The sequence below is a fragment of the Saccostrea cucullata genome, unplaced genomic scaffold (assembly GCF_032062105.1).
Source record: "Saccostrea cucullata isolate Sc308-1 unplaced genomic scaffold, CSIRO_AGI_Scuc_v1 ctg683, whole genome shotgun sequence".
NCBI classification, from domain to species: domain Eukaryota; kingdom Metazoa; phylum Mollusca; class Bivalvia; order Ostreida; family Ostreidae; genus Saccostrea; species Saccostrea cuccullata.
The window spans coordinates 3,670-21,315 of NW_026930753.1; the positions used below are offsets into that span (position 1 = coordinate 3,670).

Consider the following 17,646-nt stretch of genomic DNA (forward strand, 5'->3'; position numbering starts at 1 on the left):
ATTTTCCGATGAGTTGCCACAAATTATGCCATTCAACTGTCATTTTAAAAGCAAAACAGTTCGCACTATAGTTTTTCACGTCAAGTACGGCATTATGACGTAACAATGGATATATTCATGCTCATCCATGGAAGTTTATGAGAAATTGAACAAATTTCTAATTTGAAAGGGATGTTAAATGGAAATGTAAATATTATAACTTGAATGAAATTAAATTTTATTTTCTTAAAAATATTATAAAACCAAAATGTACAAAATGGAGAATCAATTACGTACAAAGTAAAATTTGCTTTCTGATAATGTTAGCTTCTTCCATTTTTTCAACAAACAAAACTGTTTAATAACCTCTTTTTCCAGGATGTGCCAAGGCAGGAGTATATGGGATTAATTGTAATTTACCTTGCCCGGGCAATTGTCAAGAAAAGAGATGTAATATTGTGGATGGAACGTGTTTGGGATGTATTCTTGGATGGACAGGAGACATGTGTAATATAAGTGCGATTTCGATCGTATTGATATCTGATTATTTTTTATGTTTTTTTTTTTTTATAAAATTGAAATTTATCAAATGATAATTCTAACATTTACATTTGATTTCTATTTTCGTTCCTTCCAAAGAATGTCCGTGGGGATGGTATGGCCTTGCGTGTAAAGACAGTTGTGCAGGACATTGCAGAGGGAACCAACCCTGTAATCACGTGACTGGTCAATGTGAAGCTGGTTGTGCAAATGGATGGATGGGGAAGTTATGCGATGAACGTAAATATTGATGAAATTTCAGTTTGTTTATTTAAATACAAATAAGTTGATATAGTCCAGCATTAATAGGATAATTTCCAGTTAAGTGTGGGCTTTTAGTTAGGCCTTGCATCATCGACGTTACCTAATTAGCTTCTGAAATTTACACAGCTTTCGTTCACTATTGAAATATTCTTAGGATAGAAATTAGGCCAATGTCAACTGGTGTAGCAAATAGCGAATTAAGAAATAAATGTAATATTTTTTCCTTTGATTGAAGTATCAAAGAAAAATCTGGACGGAAAACGTAAAATCTGAAAGAGTCTGTTTCCGACTGTTTAAGATTAGGAAGAATTCCGTCCTCATTCATTCGGTGTCGTTTTTCTCGATCATTCGTTTCCCAAGAATTAACACATTTCCCAGCTTTGGTAGCATAAAAACATTTCTTTATAGTTCTATTGTTCATACCAGTTATCTCAAAGACATTCATTTAACATAAGTATGCTGATTTCTTTCATTCTTTCCCGTAACTGTATTGTTGTCATGCAGACGATTTGGTTTGTTTAGCAAAGGGGGATAATTCAAAAAAGAAACGAAAGTAGAAAATAAGTCAGGAACGTAACAGACAGGTTTCAAAATTCAGGAAAATATCTATTAAAGTAAAACTATTTAATTATTCCTTCAAAAAGTAATCTGGAAGCGGGTAATATACACGTAAAGACAGCAAAAGTAGTTCCGGCTGCTTAGTGCAAGCGAACTCTAGATTTTATTGATGCAGGTATCAAAACAATTTTTATCCAATCAGAATCAAGTATCTTATAGAAAATAAATGATTTAAAGACGTACAACACACTGGGGGAGATAACTCTTGCGATTTCAATTGAACGTTTGACGTGACGTGAAGTTTAACGTCAAAACGACGAGTAAAACGATCCCGATGTATATCAATCATGAAAGAAAATTGGGATATGCGGCTTGGCTGTGATTGTGCGTACCATACTCAATCAATAATTTTTTTTTTTAATTAACCCGATTAAACTCCGTAAAAAGCAAGACATAAAATACCATCCTTTAATGTTTATTTCATTTCATTTTATGTACAATAAATTGTATTTTTGATCAAAGCGCAGCATTTTTTTTTTATTCTGAAAAATTTATTTTACATTGCCGAAATTCTCATTATGTACAATATATTGGCTATATAACATTCCGAATAATGGTCTTCATTACAATTTGTGCATACACGATATAAATATTGTTTTTCTTCTTTAATTAATTAAATAAAACAACAATAAATAAACAATAAACTTTTTACAATGTGAAATTGATGTTGTTCTCAGACCCTTACCGATCAAAGAGGAACAACTCTGAAAATGTAGGAGATGTTTATTTTCCTCCCTTTATTCACGGTTTTCCACAGAATCAGATACATTTACAGCAAGACCTGATAAATCCGAGAATTGAATACTATAGACCTCATATACACAATGTAAGTAAAGAATTGAAAAGAATTGTTCACTTGTATTGAAATTATCTGCATTTATGAATATCTTATTGCAGCAAATCGTAACTTTGACTGTCTGTCAACAATGTCGGTTCGCATTTCCTCGAATCTAAACAAAACGTAGCCTATAAGATTTTAAAAAATATCAATGTGGGATTTCATATAAATTGAAATAGATGAAGAGTTTAATGTTTGATATTTTGAAGTTAATGCGGACGAATACGGAATTTTCATTTTAACTTTAGAAGCGACGACATTGAAAGAAATGCGTACAATATCATGAGGGGTGTATGTACATCTAATGCAAATGTCGATGCATCCCCACGGCCACATACTGTCTCGTTTGAAATAATGACATGAAAGAAACTACAATTATTCCATTTATATCACAGGAGAGTTGAATATACACCATTTTTATAATGAATAAAATTAAAGAAATAAAATTAAAAATCAACATATTCAAGTTCAATAAAACTTGAATTCGTATCCAGGTTTCATGTGATATGGAATGCATAACGCATACGTATATGGACTAAACACTAAAATCTTTCAGTAATTTTTTCCTGATACATATAAAAAGAGTAGTCATTATTTATTCTGCATTTCAGGAATTTAAAAACTAATGCATACCTCCAGGATTCTTGACGAAATACCAGTATATTTGCACTGTAAACGACGTTTCGTCAAATGCTAAGGGTCTGCGACGCAAAAAAGGAAGGGATGGGGGTGATAGGGGTATTCAAAAATTGCCTAAAAATCTACATTTAAATACGCTTTACATATGAGAACTTTTAAATTTGTAAGTTAATATATTTTTGAAGCAAAAGCAATATTCCAATTTAATTTTTTTAATGTGTATTTGTAGATTCATAAAACAAAGTGATCGACCCCCGTCTGAAAGACGCGCGGGAACGTGATTTATTGAGAAAGGGGGAGGGAGTAATTTTCCGCTATTAAATCAAAACTGGTCGAACAAAAATTATACAAAAAATTATGAAGATTATTTTTACTACCAGCAACCTAAAGAAAGTTTTTTACCAAAATTAAACGACAGGTTTTTTCACAAAAAAATTTTTAATTTGAAAAATACGCAATTTTCAAGGCTTAGAAAATTCATAGTTTTTCAGTTTAAGGTCTTTAAAAATTGTTTTGATGATATGTATATCAAAAAGATGACTATATTTTTGTGTTAAATGGTTAAAGGAATAAGCCAATGAAATTTGACATTCATATCTAACCTGGTTTTATTGAAAATCAAGGTTAAAGTAGTTCATTGATTAAAAATGTTTTCTCCTTGTAAACAACTAAAGGGGGGTAACTTTTGGAAGTTCCTGTCCAAAAACCACTCGAACGATTTTGTCAAAAATATGTATATATGCAGTAGATATAGTCATGTACTAAATATACAAAAATAACGAAAATTAAACGACAGGAATTTTTTGGGGTAGGTGTGTTGTACATCCTTAAAAGTTATCACACGGCACAGAGACGGAGCTTTAGTCGTCTCATCGTAGTCAAGAATTTAAAGTTTCTGATATTATTCATTTCTAAACCAATTTATTCGTCATTTGACAGAAGCTAGGTACGTTGCGCCGAGAATGCCACGCCTTGACTGAAAGTCAAAGCTAACCTGAGAACTGTAATAACATAATATGCAACATGTAGTATTAATTTGATTTCGAGTTTTTTTTTTTTACACTTGTGAAATTTTAAGCAAATCATCCGAGTCCCTTAGTTATTGTATCTATACAACGTCAAATCTTTGTACTTGTAAATCAATAACAAAAATAAACATCAAACAACTTAATGGTATGAAAGTCCAGATGACTTCAGTTTTTCCATCGTCAACTTTTCTTATTTATAAAGTAATATTCCAGGGGTCCGTGTTTTATGTCCTGTAATATTAACATGTATATTATTTGCAGAGTTTTAAAAGAATGATCTTGTTTTCTTTCTTCGTTTTTGACACGTTTCAAAAATTTGTTACAGGTTCTTGAATAAATGTAACATACCGCTTGTTTAAATTAAAAAAAAAGGCCTAAACTTAATTTTTTGTACAGTAAATGTGTTATTGTCCGAACATTTTAGTTTAAGTTTACATTTTTAGCTCACCTGAGCCGAAGGCTCAAGTGAGCTTTTCTGATCACATTTTGTCCGTCGTCCGTCCGTCCGTCCGTCTGTCTGTCTGTCTGTCTGTCTGTCCGTCTGTCCGTCTGTAAACTTTTCACATTTTCTTCTCTCAAACTTCTTCTCAAGAACCACTGAATGGCCAATTTTGACCAAACTTGGCACAAAGCATCCTTGGGTACAGGAAAATTTAAATTCTTAAAATAAAGGGCCAAGTCTCTTCACAAGGGGAGATAATCAAGAAAAGACAAAAATAGGGTGGGGTCATTAAAAAATCTTCTTCTCAAGAACCACTGGGCCAGAAAAGCTGAAACTTATGTGGAAGCATTCTGGGTTAGTGTAGATTCTAAATTGTTCAAATCATGACCCCCGGGGGAAGGGCGGGGCCACAATGGCGAATCAATTTTTACATAGAAATATATAGGAAAAACTTTGAAAATCTTCTTCTCAAGAACCAATGGGCCAGAAAAACTGAAACTTATGTGGAAGCATCCTGGTATAGTGTAGATTCTAAATTGTTCAAATCATGACCCCCGGGGGAAGGGCGGGGCCACAATGGCGAATCAATTTTTACATAGAAATATATAGGAAAAACTTTGAAAATCTTCTTCTCAAGAACCAATGGGCCAGAAAAACTGAAACTTATGTGGAAGCATCCTGGTATAGTGTAGATTCTAAATTGTTCAAATCATGACCCCCGGGGGAAGGGCGGGGCCACAATGGCGAATCAATTTTAACATAGAAATATATAGGAAAAACTTTGAAAATCTTCTTCTCAAGAACCACTGGGCCAGAAAAGCTGAAACTTATGTGGAAGCATTCTGGGTTAGTGTAGATTCTAAATTGTTCAAATCATGACCCCCGGGGGAAGGGCGGGGCCACAATGGCGAATCAATTTTTACATAGAAATATATAGGAAAAATCTTTGAAAATCTTCTTCTCAAGAACCACTGGGCCAGAAAAGCTGAAACTTATATGTAAGCATCCTGGTATAGTGTAGATTCTAAATTGTTCAAACCATGACCCCCGGGGGAAGGGCGGGGCCACAGTTTGGAATCAAAGTTTTAGATAGAAATATATAGGAAAAAAATTTGAAAATCTTCTTCTCAAGAACCAATGGGCCAGAAAAGCTGAAACTTATATGGAAACATCCTGGTATAGTGTAGATTCTAAATTGTTCAAATCATGAACCCTGGGGGAAGGGCGGGGCCACAATTTGGAATCAAAGTTTTACATAGAAATATATAGGAAAAATCTTTGAAAATCTTCTTCTCAAGAACCACTGGGCCAGAAAAGCTGAAACTTATTTGGAAGCATCCTGGTATAGTGTAGATTCTAAATTGTTAAAATCATGACCCCCGGGGGAAGGGCGGGGCCACAATGGGGAATCAAAGATTTACATAAAATTATATAGGAAAAATCTTTGAAAATCTTCTTCTCAAAAACCACTGGGCCAGAAAAGCAGAAACTTATGTGCACATGGAAGGATCCTGGGGTAGTGTAGATTTCAAAATGTCTAAATTATGATCAGTGGGGTAGGGTTGGGATGCATTATGTATTACAAGGGGGAAATCTGGTAAAAAACAGAATGGTCAAAGCTTCTCAGGTGAGCGTTGTGGCCCATGGGCCTCTTGTTTAAGCATTGGTTAATGTGAATTTTGCTAGTTTTGTGTTTGTGCCATACTGAATAAGCAAGTGTACCTTAACTCGGGATTATTTTATATCAAGACATCCAAACATTTTTATAGAGGCTATGGGTTATATTTGTAAAATATGACATAAAGACAGGGAATGCACATGTCCAAATAATTCCAAATAAATAAAACAAATTGTAAAGAAAACAAATCAGAAAAAATGATTTTTTTTCTCCCTGTATACAATTTTTTTCAGACATCATTGGTTTTTCCTAAGTAAAAAGATAAAAAGAATTCACAATCTCGAACTCACGCACTGAATAATACTATTACAGCATGTAACGATGGATTTTACGGTCCAGATTGTGTCCATAGCTGCAGTGGTCATTGTCTGAATAACACCTACTGTAGCAGAGAAACTGGTCATTGTGCGAACGGCTGTAGCCTGGGATATACAGGGGAGTTTTGTAGTAAACGTAAGTTAATGTTTAATAAATGATTTTGTTTAGAACTACTATATAGTATCCCTTTTATGAGAGAAAAAAAATCTAATTTTTTTACACAGCATGTACTCTTGGATTCTTTGGAAGCAATTGTCATAGACAGTGTCATACAAAGTGCAAGAATAAAAGATGCGACCATACGGATGGAACTTGTTTAGAAGGGTGTTTAGACGGCTTCGTTGGAAGACAATGTTTTAACAGTAAGAAATTAAATTGTTTATTAGAAGTTGCACAATGCATTGTTAATCTTATCCAAATGAATGAAATCTTTTAGGCATATAGTGGTTACCATATAATTTTTTAACGATATAAAATACTCTTAGTTTGCTTTCAGTATGCGAAGAGGGATATTTTGGTTCAAACTGTTCTAATGTTTGTTCTTGCAACAATTCCTGTCACCATATTGACGGCTCTTGTAATCAAGGTCTGTGTAATTTCTTGATCTTCGATTGATCTTCATTTACATGTGATCCTACACATTTATTTCTGTGCACTACATTTTATGGTGGCATATTTCTGCCTCCTAAATGCAAGATAAATTATGTAGACATGCAACATAATTATGTAAACATGAAACATGATTATGTCAACATGCAAGTTTATTATGTTGACATGCAAGCTACCAATTTGATAAGAAAATATAGTTTGAATATAGTTTAATTTACTAACTAACGCCCGTATTTGACATTGTAGATGCAAGATGCAACATAATTATGTAGACATGCGACTTATTTATGTCAACATGCACGATAATATGTAGACATGCAACGTATTCATTTGAAAATGCGAGATAATTATGTCAACATGCGATTTATTTCTGGCAACATACAAGATATTTATGTTAACATGCAAAATATGTATGTTAACATGCAACTTATTATTTTGCATGTTAACATCATATCTTGTTTGTAAAAATACAACTCGTATGTTGACATAAATAAGTGGCATGTTGACATAAATAAGTCGCAAGTTGACATAATTACCTTGAATGTAAACATAATAAGTTGCATGTCTAAATAAGTAACCCGCATGTTGACGTAAATAAGTCGCATGTTGACATAAATAATCTTGCATGTTGACATAATTATCTTGCATGTTGACATAAATAAGTTGCATGTCTACATAGTTATGTTGCATCTTACATCTACGATTTCAGATACGGGCGTTAGTAAATTTATATTTTTTTTATTAGATAGGTAACTTACATGTCAACATAATTAACTTGCATGTTGATATAAATATGAATTATGTTGCATGTTAACATGATTTATCTTGCATGTAGGGGGCAGAAATATGCCACCATAACTTTTAAACATTTTTTTTCTGCTGTGATTTTTATTATAAAATCATATCTTGATTATAAATATGCCCGATAGCTTTCATTATGAACTGGGCGCATATTAACGTATTTAGTGGTAGACCATATCAAATAGTGAGAAACATGTAAAAAAAATATATAATAAAAAACATTCTTGATCTCATTTCTTTTCCCATGAGAAGAAGGCATGAGATTACAGGGTATAGTACAATTTTACACGCATCATCGTTTAACACATATATAAAAAGCTTAATAATATACTGAAAAGTTTACCAATAATTGCTACTCGCCGCATTTTAGCAACAGAGAAAAGGAAAAGAAAGGCACAAAAATTAAAAGGGGGAGGGGTGGGTTACAGCATAAGGTATCGCTTTCTTTCTTTTTTGCAGCATGTTAATTACATGCATCAAAGATAAAAGCAGCGAACATGCACATTTTACTAATATTTTATTTTATAATTAGCTTTGATTAAAAATACCAAGCATTAGGTCCAAAAGACCGTTTCAGAGAGAAAAATAAACTGAAATGTATTGAGTAAAACAATACATAATTCATAAAGATATATTTACTTATTTTATGAAAATAATTTTGATGAAAGATAAGTATGCTGTAAATAAAAATAGAGGCATACATGTATCTGTGTATTCATTACAGGAATACGTTATATATATTGATTTATTTTTCTTTCTGCATACAATATAAATCCCATACTCTGTAAAAACGACGAACTTTCTTGTTTTCATGTCAAAAAACTTCAATATTTTTAATTGTACGAGGGTTGATCCAAAAGTATTGTCAGAGTGTCCATATCTTTCATATTTGCTTCATATTATCAAATATAGTATATCAAAAGATGCACAAATAAAAATTTAATTAACATTGAAATTTTTATTCCATACTGTTTACTTGAATTTTATTTTATAGATGTTTAAAACATATAGCATAGGAGGTGTCGCCGCGTCACAACTGAACGTCACGTTTTAAAGAGTATTTTTTCTAAAAATGAAAAAGACAAACACATTAAAAATTCTAAAAAAGAGCCTAATTTCCCAATTTTTTTAAAGACAGAATTCACGTCATTTTTAAGTCTTTAATTTGAAAATTAGATGAGGCATTGGTATTTCTGATCATTATTGTTTTACTCTGTTGAACAAAGGAATATTCGAAATTGGGAATAAAAAAAAGCGCCTCGAAGTGCTGTAATGCATTCTTTTCTTCAAAATATGTGAATCGTCACTAGCGACTGTAATTTGATTAATCAAACTCACGGAAGAAAGAATGTAAATAAGAGACTTCTTTTTAGATGGTTTCAGCTATTTTGGGCGGGAGAGGGTCATTGAATGATCGGCGTAAGACGAGAAGATAGAAAGATGAGAGGTTGGACGGAAACGTTCAATGGTAGCTGTAGAACGGTAGCTCTCTGCCTGAGAAAATTCGGACAGATAAAGCAGAGTTACAGATCCATGCATTGTTAAAATCTTTGATTTACGCTGCAGATTTTTTGTCGCCCATTTATGTTATTATTTCTTGTAGTTTATTCTTTAAGCTCTTTTATGTGGAATAGTATACGATAATTAATCATATACATTACTCCAACTATTGACACTTTATTGACCGTTCAATGGTCCGAAAGAGTCTTCTATGGATTTGGAATGTCGGTTTAAATGATTCCCATTTTTACGTCCACTTCCACAAACAGCCCTTCTTGAAATGAACAATAAGGAATAGGACTTAAATGTATGGTTAATTATCGGATATCATTTATAAAGCTTCGAAAACCATAAACTATAACAAATAATACCAAAAGCGAGCGACAAAAAAGGTTTCTACAATGCATGGATCTGTAGCTCTCTGCTTTATTTAATCCGAATTTTTTATCAAGCAGAGAGGTACAGTTTTGCAGCTAATGGTGTCAGGCGTTGTACAAAAAAAAACAAACCAAAAACAAACAAACAAAACACCCCCCCCCCCCCAAAAAAAATAGAACGATACAGTGACATGTGAATTTTTATGGTTGTCTTATGGTACTGTTAAAAAAATTTGGACAGAGGGCTTAATTATGACAAGAGTGAGTGTATAATGGGTACCAAGAATTCTCAAAGAAAGTGAAATTGTTTAAAGTGTTTGCGAATCTAATATTTTTAATGAAACGAAAGGGAAACGCTTAAAATATGCCGGCGCGTATCCGTCATATGACGTTGTATTTAAGTGTGGCGACTACCATAAACGCACAATGTTTATAATCCGATAATTTGGAAAGTTTACTTCATATTCCTTCGAGTTTTTTTTAAGGTCTGATTTGAAATAAAAATAGCTTCTATCATTTATAATTTTGTTGTTTAACGTCGATTAATATCAATTTTATCAGTGTTGTGACATTACTTTTGGAACAACCCTCGTATCAATATTTAAAAGTAAAATCAAACTACTTACACATTGTACCATTCTCTACTATATTTTTTACAATTCATAGCTATTGCTAAAGAGTAACTGTTAACATTCTGAATAAGGCAGTAAAAATGTTTTTCTTAAATGTGAGAGAAGCAAATCTTATCCAAATGTTTGTTTAAGGTGGTGTCAATTCTACATGAACTCTTTTAGCAGATAAAGCATCCACAGAGCCTTTTGCAGTAGAGATTCCGATTTCAGTTGGTGTTACTATCATTGCTGTATCTGTTACTGTTGTATTCATAGGATTTAAAAGGTATTGTTCATATTAGTTGGGAAAGTAATCAACATGCACACACTTTCGAGATGATAAAGATGAAGATTACAAACAATTAACCATGACTGATGTTGAAAACTCGTATTAGTCAAGAACGACAGTCCCTTGCAAATTGGGTTGTAGATGTAAACCTTGCCTGTTGACAGGTCGCATCCGTTGTAAGAACCATACCGATATATTTATCAGATTGACGGACCATTTCGTAATCAAATTTCAAAGAAATAAAGGTCTGTCAATTTGATGAAATATTTAAGTCAAAATAGTACCAAACGGTAGAATGTATCTACTACATGTAACGAAAACATTATAACGACTATAGAAATCAAGAATTGGCAGTTTAAACGAGGATGTTGAAATTCCTAAAGCATCAATTTTAAAATTGATATGAAACCAGCATTGTTTAAAAAAAAATTGTCGTATCGGCTATACGGTGCATTCTCATGTGAAATAAAGACAATATGCAGGCTATGTCGGAAATTTTCTACCAAATTGAGAAAAGTTGATGAAATTTTGTAAATGAAGACAATCTTGTGTGAATTACAGTTTAGTTGTTCCAAGTAATTGAAACACCAAAATATAAAACGAGAATAACGTGAAAAGAAAATAAAGCCATAAATTTTGTCCTAGCAATTAGCCTAACTTATGAAGACAACACGCATTCTTTTTTTACAATACCTGCTTAAGTGATCATATAAAATTTTAAATTATTTTTGTAAAATTTTTACGTGATATAAAAGAATTCATTACCATCGCAAAGAAATTCTAGTTTACTAATCCGCTGGAAAATTATAAAATCATTATTACAATTTCTTTTTGTAGACGGAAGAAATTCATAGAATTTACTAGAAAATTAAAACAATCAAAACAGACAGCAGGACAGAATTCCAATTCACATAGTATGAAAACAGTATACGAGGATTTGCACGGCTTTGAAAATAAAGACCACTACCAAGAGCTACATGTTAATACTCAAACAACTTACGAAAACCTGTCTTTGAAGACTTTGTAGAACTACATGTAGAATTTGCAATGCATTGTACTGCAAGCTAAAGCATCATTAAAGATAAAAACAACAAAGTTGGTCAGTTGTTTATTTGTATCCAAGTAAGATTTGAACCTTTTGTCTGGGGCTTGCATATTATGCTTAAGATTGACCTAGCAACTCTTTTAAAAATTGTCTTTGTGTATCATCTTTTCAAACTCGGATCTCCCAGAGATGTCTTAATTTTTTATCGTGAACCCTGATCTGTATATATTTAAAGCTAAACAATTTGAGGATTCTTGATAACAATATGATGGTTGTTCCGAAACTATTCAGAATGAACATTTAACTCAATTTGGGAAATTGATAAAAATTCGAAAAAGATTACCAGAATTCTATTTTATAAATGCAAATGACACAGTTTTGCAAGATTCTCTGGATCAACCAAAACTCGATACGTAGAAAAAAAAAGAACTCTAACACCCGAATTCAAGACAACGCCGGATATCGACATATAAAGACATCATTTGCAGGAGGAATAAACTTAAGAACTAAAATATTTTTGCTGTTGTTATTTTTGTATGTACTTGCCATGAAATAACGTTAATGATAAGAAAGGGAAAAAATCAGAATGCTTCAATAGTTTCCAAACACTCATTTGATCTGCCTTATGAAAACCTTACTGTAACATTAATTTTGTAAAAAAAAAAAAAAAAAAAAAAAAAAATCGAGTGTAATCGTTCATCTCCTATTGAATTCCGACCCTTAACTTGGGTAATGATTAGAAAAATAAATATTCACACTATCTGGGAATCTCGATATTTATGTAACTCTTAATATCATGACTTTGCTGTTCTCCAGGACATTTATTTCAAACATGTCCCCAAAGTAGAATTCTGATCCTCATTGTGACGCTACAATAGCCCTATGGACCATTATGTGTTTATGGTCTATTGGTTCAATATAAAGAAATCACTATTAAAAAGCGTATAAAGGATTCATGGCTGAAGACAAACTCCATACAGTAGGGTCGGTTCTGGTACATTTGCTTGTACTATAACGTACTATATTTTTGTCGGAATAATGTATGGAATGAAAATTTATCTTTTTATTTGCTTTACAAAACTACTTCTAATCACATAAATAGTCGCAATTTTTTTAACAATGATCAACAATAAGATTTTTTTTCAACTCAAATCAAAAATACTGAACTCAAGTTTTAAACTATATTTTTTAAAAAATGAAAAGAGTGGTAGCTAGAGTGCTGTGAAAGTGCTTTTTCTGGTATTGTTTTTAGGCCCCCGGAGGCATATTGTTTTTGTCCTGTGAGTCTGTTTGTCTCTATATTTCACAGGTGTATTACTTGTAACAAGATCTTCGTTTGGGTACCAACACTTATGACCTTGACCTTTGGAGTTTGACATGAATTTGAGAGAATTCAACCATCACCATAAGCTGTCATGAGGGGGTATCACGTTTCACAAATACACCTTGTTATTATATATTTATATGACTACACTACATGTACCGTTTGTTAAAAAAATCAGTATTCGTGCAAAATATATATGAAACATATTTAAAAGAGTTACTGTACATGTACCTTGCATAAAATTTCAGAAAAAAAGAAAGTTGGTCTATCCAATATTTATTTTTGTTAAATGTTTTTGACATATCGGTTGTATCATTTTGTAGTCAAAAAAAAAAAAAAAAAAAAAAAAAAAGAATTAAAAAAAAGAGGTAAGAATAAAATAATTGACAGCATTTGATTTACTTTCGTTTGATTTTAATGTTAATAATGAAAAAAAAAATATGTGCTTTACATGACATTATTCTAATATAAAAATGATGGGGTTTGCATCTGAATGATAATATCGATTAGTGCCACTATTGTCTTAAATCTGTGAAAACTTTCACCAATTTTAGATATAATGAATATGAGAAGAATAATATATATGTATGGATATTTTAATGATCCTCTCTTTTTATGCCTTATATATTCTTGATAATGTCTGTTGGGAAGGGCTATACTGTACAAATCAGTACAAACAATGAAAAAACTAGAATCTCCTAAACCCAAGGATTCTATGTGCAATATTTTTTTTTTTCAATTTACAATAGTCCTTTATAGAAAGTTAAAAATTGTAAAAGGTTTACAGACAGAGCAATTTTTGGGGTTTAAAAGCAAACTCTTTTGCTTTGAATGCAACGAATTTTGGAATTAATGCAATGAAACTATTTTGAATATATGGGATTCCGTAGTCTTGGAATGGCCTGTTGATAAATATTCAACTAGACAATTTTAAATTGCATTTCCTGAAATAAGATATGAGATTTAAAAAATTTTCCAAAAAATATTATGATGAAGTGTGTTTGAAATCTGATGGGTATTTTTTTTTTCTTTAAAGGCTTATGCTTGATGCTCAGAATCTACAGATCTGACGATCTAAAAGTAAACACAACATTTTTGGCAAGAAAAGGTTACCATATAATTTTGCGTAAAAACCGTTTGAGTTTCCTGGTCAATTGCATATCAATTTTTTGATTTAAATGATGGAAATAAGTTATAGAATAGGGATATTTCTTTTAGGAATAATTTCTGTAGATGGATATGGTATGTTAGCATCAATATTACTACTTATTTTATGATTTTGTACTTTACTACATTAAAAAATACGTTTCTTATAACAAACAATTTTCTTTTTACTGCGTATATCCGAAGGAATTTAAATTCCAGATTGAACTATTTATATACGACCATAAACTGTCTCACTATTTGCTAATTCGATTCAAGTCGAAAATCCGTTAAAAGATTTTTTAAAGTGTTCTCATTGTAAACAGGAAAGAACAAACAATTTGAAGTGTATCTCTTCGATTTGTGAAAATAAAAAAAAAATCATGAACAGATTACAAGAAATATTAGCTTTTTAAATTAGCCATCAGCACTAGCCGGAATAATAATTAAGGCAACTTTTTCATTCTGTCTTGCGTGTTAATTTCAAGACTCCATCAGACACTCAACTTATGCTCAGAAGTCTCCATGAATAGTCTTACTTTATTGTTTTTTTACCGAAAGAGTTCAATCTTATCACGAGCCACCTTTCGTGAAAATAAAAATTATCTACAAGCAGTGTAGATAATGGATTTTAAGGATGTTTCAGTGATTAACTTTTTCAAATCAAGATCAACTGAAGAAAATATCAAATAATTTATATTTATTAAGCGTTTCATAAAAAAACAACAGTGAAATATTTCAAATTTCCGAATTGATCTAATCTAATTAAGCAGTTTGAGTTAATCTCACAAAAAGTCGAATTATTCGGGCTATCTTTGATCACAACATAAATTGGATACATATACATGTACATTTACACGTATAGGATTTATCAGCGAAGAAATTGATGAACATGTACACACTCGGGATATTACATTCTTTAGCGATGACTTTTCTTCTTACTTTTGCTTTTGAAAAAAATACCCGAAGGTCAAAAATGCACATAACTTTTAGACCGAGCTATTGAAATTAAGTTAAAAAAAATACGTTTTCCCTCTCTTCACCTTAACGTTCATATCATTTAAAATTGATTTTAAAGACAATTTATCAAAAGATCAAAACACAATAACGTCGCCACCAAACCAACATTGTCAACCTCCATGTGGACCAACAACTGCAACAGATGGAAATATGGAAACTTGCACAAATACTGAAGCCATTGGCACAAGTTCAATCAATAAAAGAACGGTATGGTCTGTGGACCTTGGAAGAAATCGCAGTATTTACAGCATTAGTATACTATTTAAAGAGCAAGCTGGATGGGGTAAGATTTTGTTTTGGTATGTTATATAAAAAGCTAAATGTTTCAAGTCGTCATTTTGATTGCGATTTGCAGGATCTACAATTCCTTTGAAGATCTTTTTTTTTACATCTTACGTGTCAAGAAATACATCATTATTATCATCGCAGCCAAACGTAAATTTGCTCTAAAACCCTTCAGTTGTATTCTAGTGCTAAAAGCATTACGTTTCTTTGATATGTATAAAATCGTTTTAATTTAATATTGCGAAAATCTCATCACACCCTTTTTTACAATCAAGTTATAAAGAATATACCAAAAGATTGAATATATCTTTGTATTCAAATGCAAAAATGTTTTTTTATTCCCTGTATGTTTTAAATAAAGCATCAATATCATTGCAGTGTTAAAATTTCGATATTTTTTGACTTTTGAATTTATTCAACCGTCTCATACTATTTTCATCATTACTTTGGTTTTTTGCATGCTATGAAATGTTTTGTATAACAAAGATAATAAAGAGAAAATAGATATCGACACACGAATTTGAAATAATAACGTACATGTATAATTGTCTTTCAGTAATGAGACAAAGAGGTCGTTTCGCTGGTTTTTCTCTCTATATATCGGATACTCCTAAGAAAAAGGATGGCCATCTTTGCTACAAGAACACACTTCCATTACCTCCCTTGGAGTTTAATACAACATGTATAGGATATGGCCGTTACGTCATCTACTACAATGAAAGACTGGACGGAGGTACCTACTCTGAGGGATATGAGACTCAAATATATACACAGTTATGTGAAGTCGAAGTGAGAGGTTTGTTCTATTGTGTATTCATAAATATGCATCACACAGATAGAACATTGGCAGTGTTTATGGCATTCATTACATATATTTTGGGTATAGATATTTTAAATTGTTATATTTTTACTACAATAAATATTCTACGGTACATTTTGTTACATTTCAAAATTTACTAACAAAAAAAAACTTCATCACTATACATATGTATATACATGAATATGTGAGTGACATGGACTCGATGTCTTACACGCAAACCTAAAATCTTTTATAACATTTTGTACCTTATTTAGGTTTATTTTCAATCAGCATGTAGCATCTTGTTCCTTCTTAGAGAGGGGTCTTTGATAAAAATACAAAGTCTTGGAACACCAAGAAAGTTTACTACAATTGCATAAACAACAAACTCAGTATACACTAGGATGAAGTTAAATTTTCACAGACCCCAGACGCAGACCTCCCCCCTATTCATAAAAATGCTAAAAAGCATGGTCAAATGAATATGAATTAAATTGTCTGAGGAAATGACGGATTGTAACAACAAAAAAAAAAAAAAAAAAAAAAAAAAAGGAAAATTGTTGTCTAGTCAAGCAAACTTGATGAATACTGTATACAGGGTTATTTTTGCCTCGCGTTATTTTCGCTCTTTTACACTTGCTTAAAAATTTGCCCCGTTTTAAATTCGCACAGTCCCACTTCTGCTGAAGAATTTATACTGTATTCTTTGAATGTACCCCTTTTAAATTCGCCCACATGTGACAAGGTCTAAAGGAGCGAAAATAAAATGGGGGCGAAAATTTCGCTATATGCAGTATTGAAATAAAATATTTAAAAAAAACTTGATGCTATACCTTTTAATTTTGCCTGCATAATTTCGTCCTAAAAGTCCTGAAAACTGATAATCAGAACACTCTAGAATTAAAATGATTAAATGATTTAATTCTCGCAAGATATATCAATTTTTTTTATCGCTTTTTCGTTTTACATCGAATTGTATATAATTGCGAATTTATTCAGGACAAAGTTAACACATTTAAGGAAGAAATTTTGTCTGGTTTCTGACTAAATGAAATAGTCAAAGTATTTTTGCACATATATCTTGCATATTAAGATGAATATGTCTTATTCTAACTGATTTAAAAGATATGTTAAGGTATTTTTTCCTCATTACAATTGTACAATTTTGCATAGAAATGGTAAATTAAGATGGAAATCTGACAGAGGCTATATGTTTGGCGTAATGACGGCGTATGAAAATATAATTTTTTCATCTTAGTAAAGAATAAAACTTTTTTCCTTTCATCTTATTTTGTTCCTTGTTTTACTACTTTACAAAGAAAAATTCAAAAAAAGAATAAATATATGAAGCATAGAATAATAACTAATATAGCCTTAATTAAGAAAAATAGAGAAAATCGGACTATCCAATTTCCATTTTCGTGTAGTTTAGATGATCAATGACAATTTGGTACTACCATCTCTCAGACCCTTTATCCTAATATATATTTATGAAAAAT

General features: G+C 31.6%; 1 protein-coding gene across 1 annotated transcript in view; it reads left to right on the forward strand.

Moving 5' to 3' along the window:
• Nucleotides 1-410: 410 nt before the first annotated feature.
• Nucleotides 411-17,646, forward strand: part of LOC134229965 (receptor-type tyrosine-protein phosphatase epsilon-like) — a 40,106-nt gene continuing 22,870 nt past the window's right edge. The window contains exons 1-2 of the mRNA XM_062711742.1: nucleotides 411-495; nucleotides 619-759. Of these exons, the coding sequence (XP_062567726.1) occupies nucleotides 483-495; nucleotides 619-759 (154 nt within the window). The 5' untranslated portion in view covers nucleotides 411-482. The remainder of the gene's footprint in view (nucleotides 496-618; nucleotides 760-17,646) is intronic.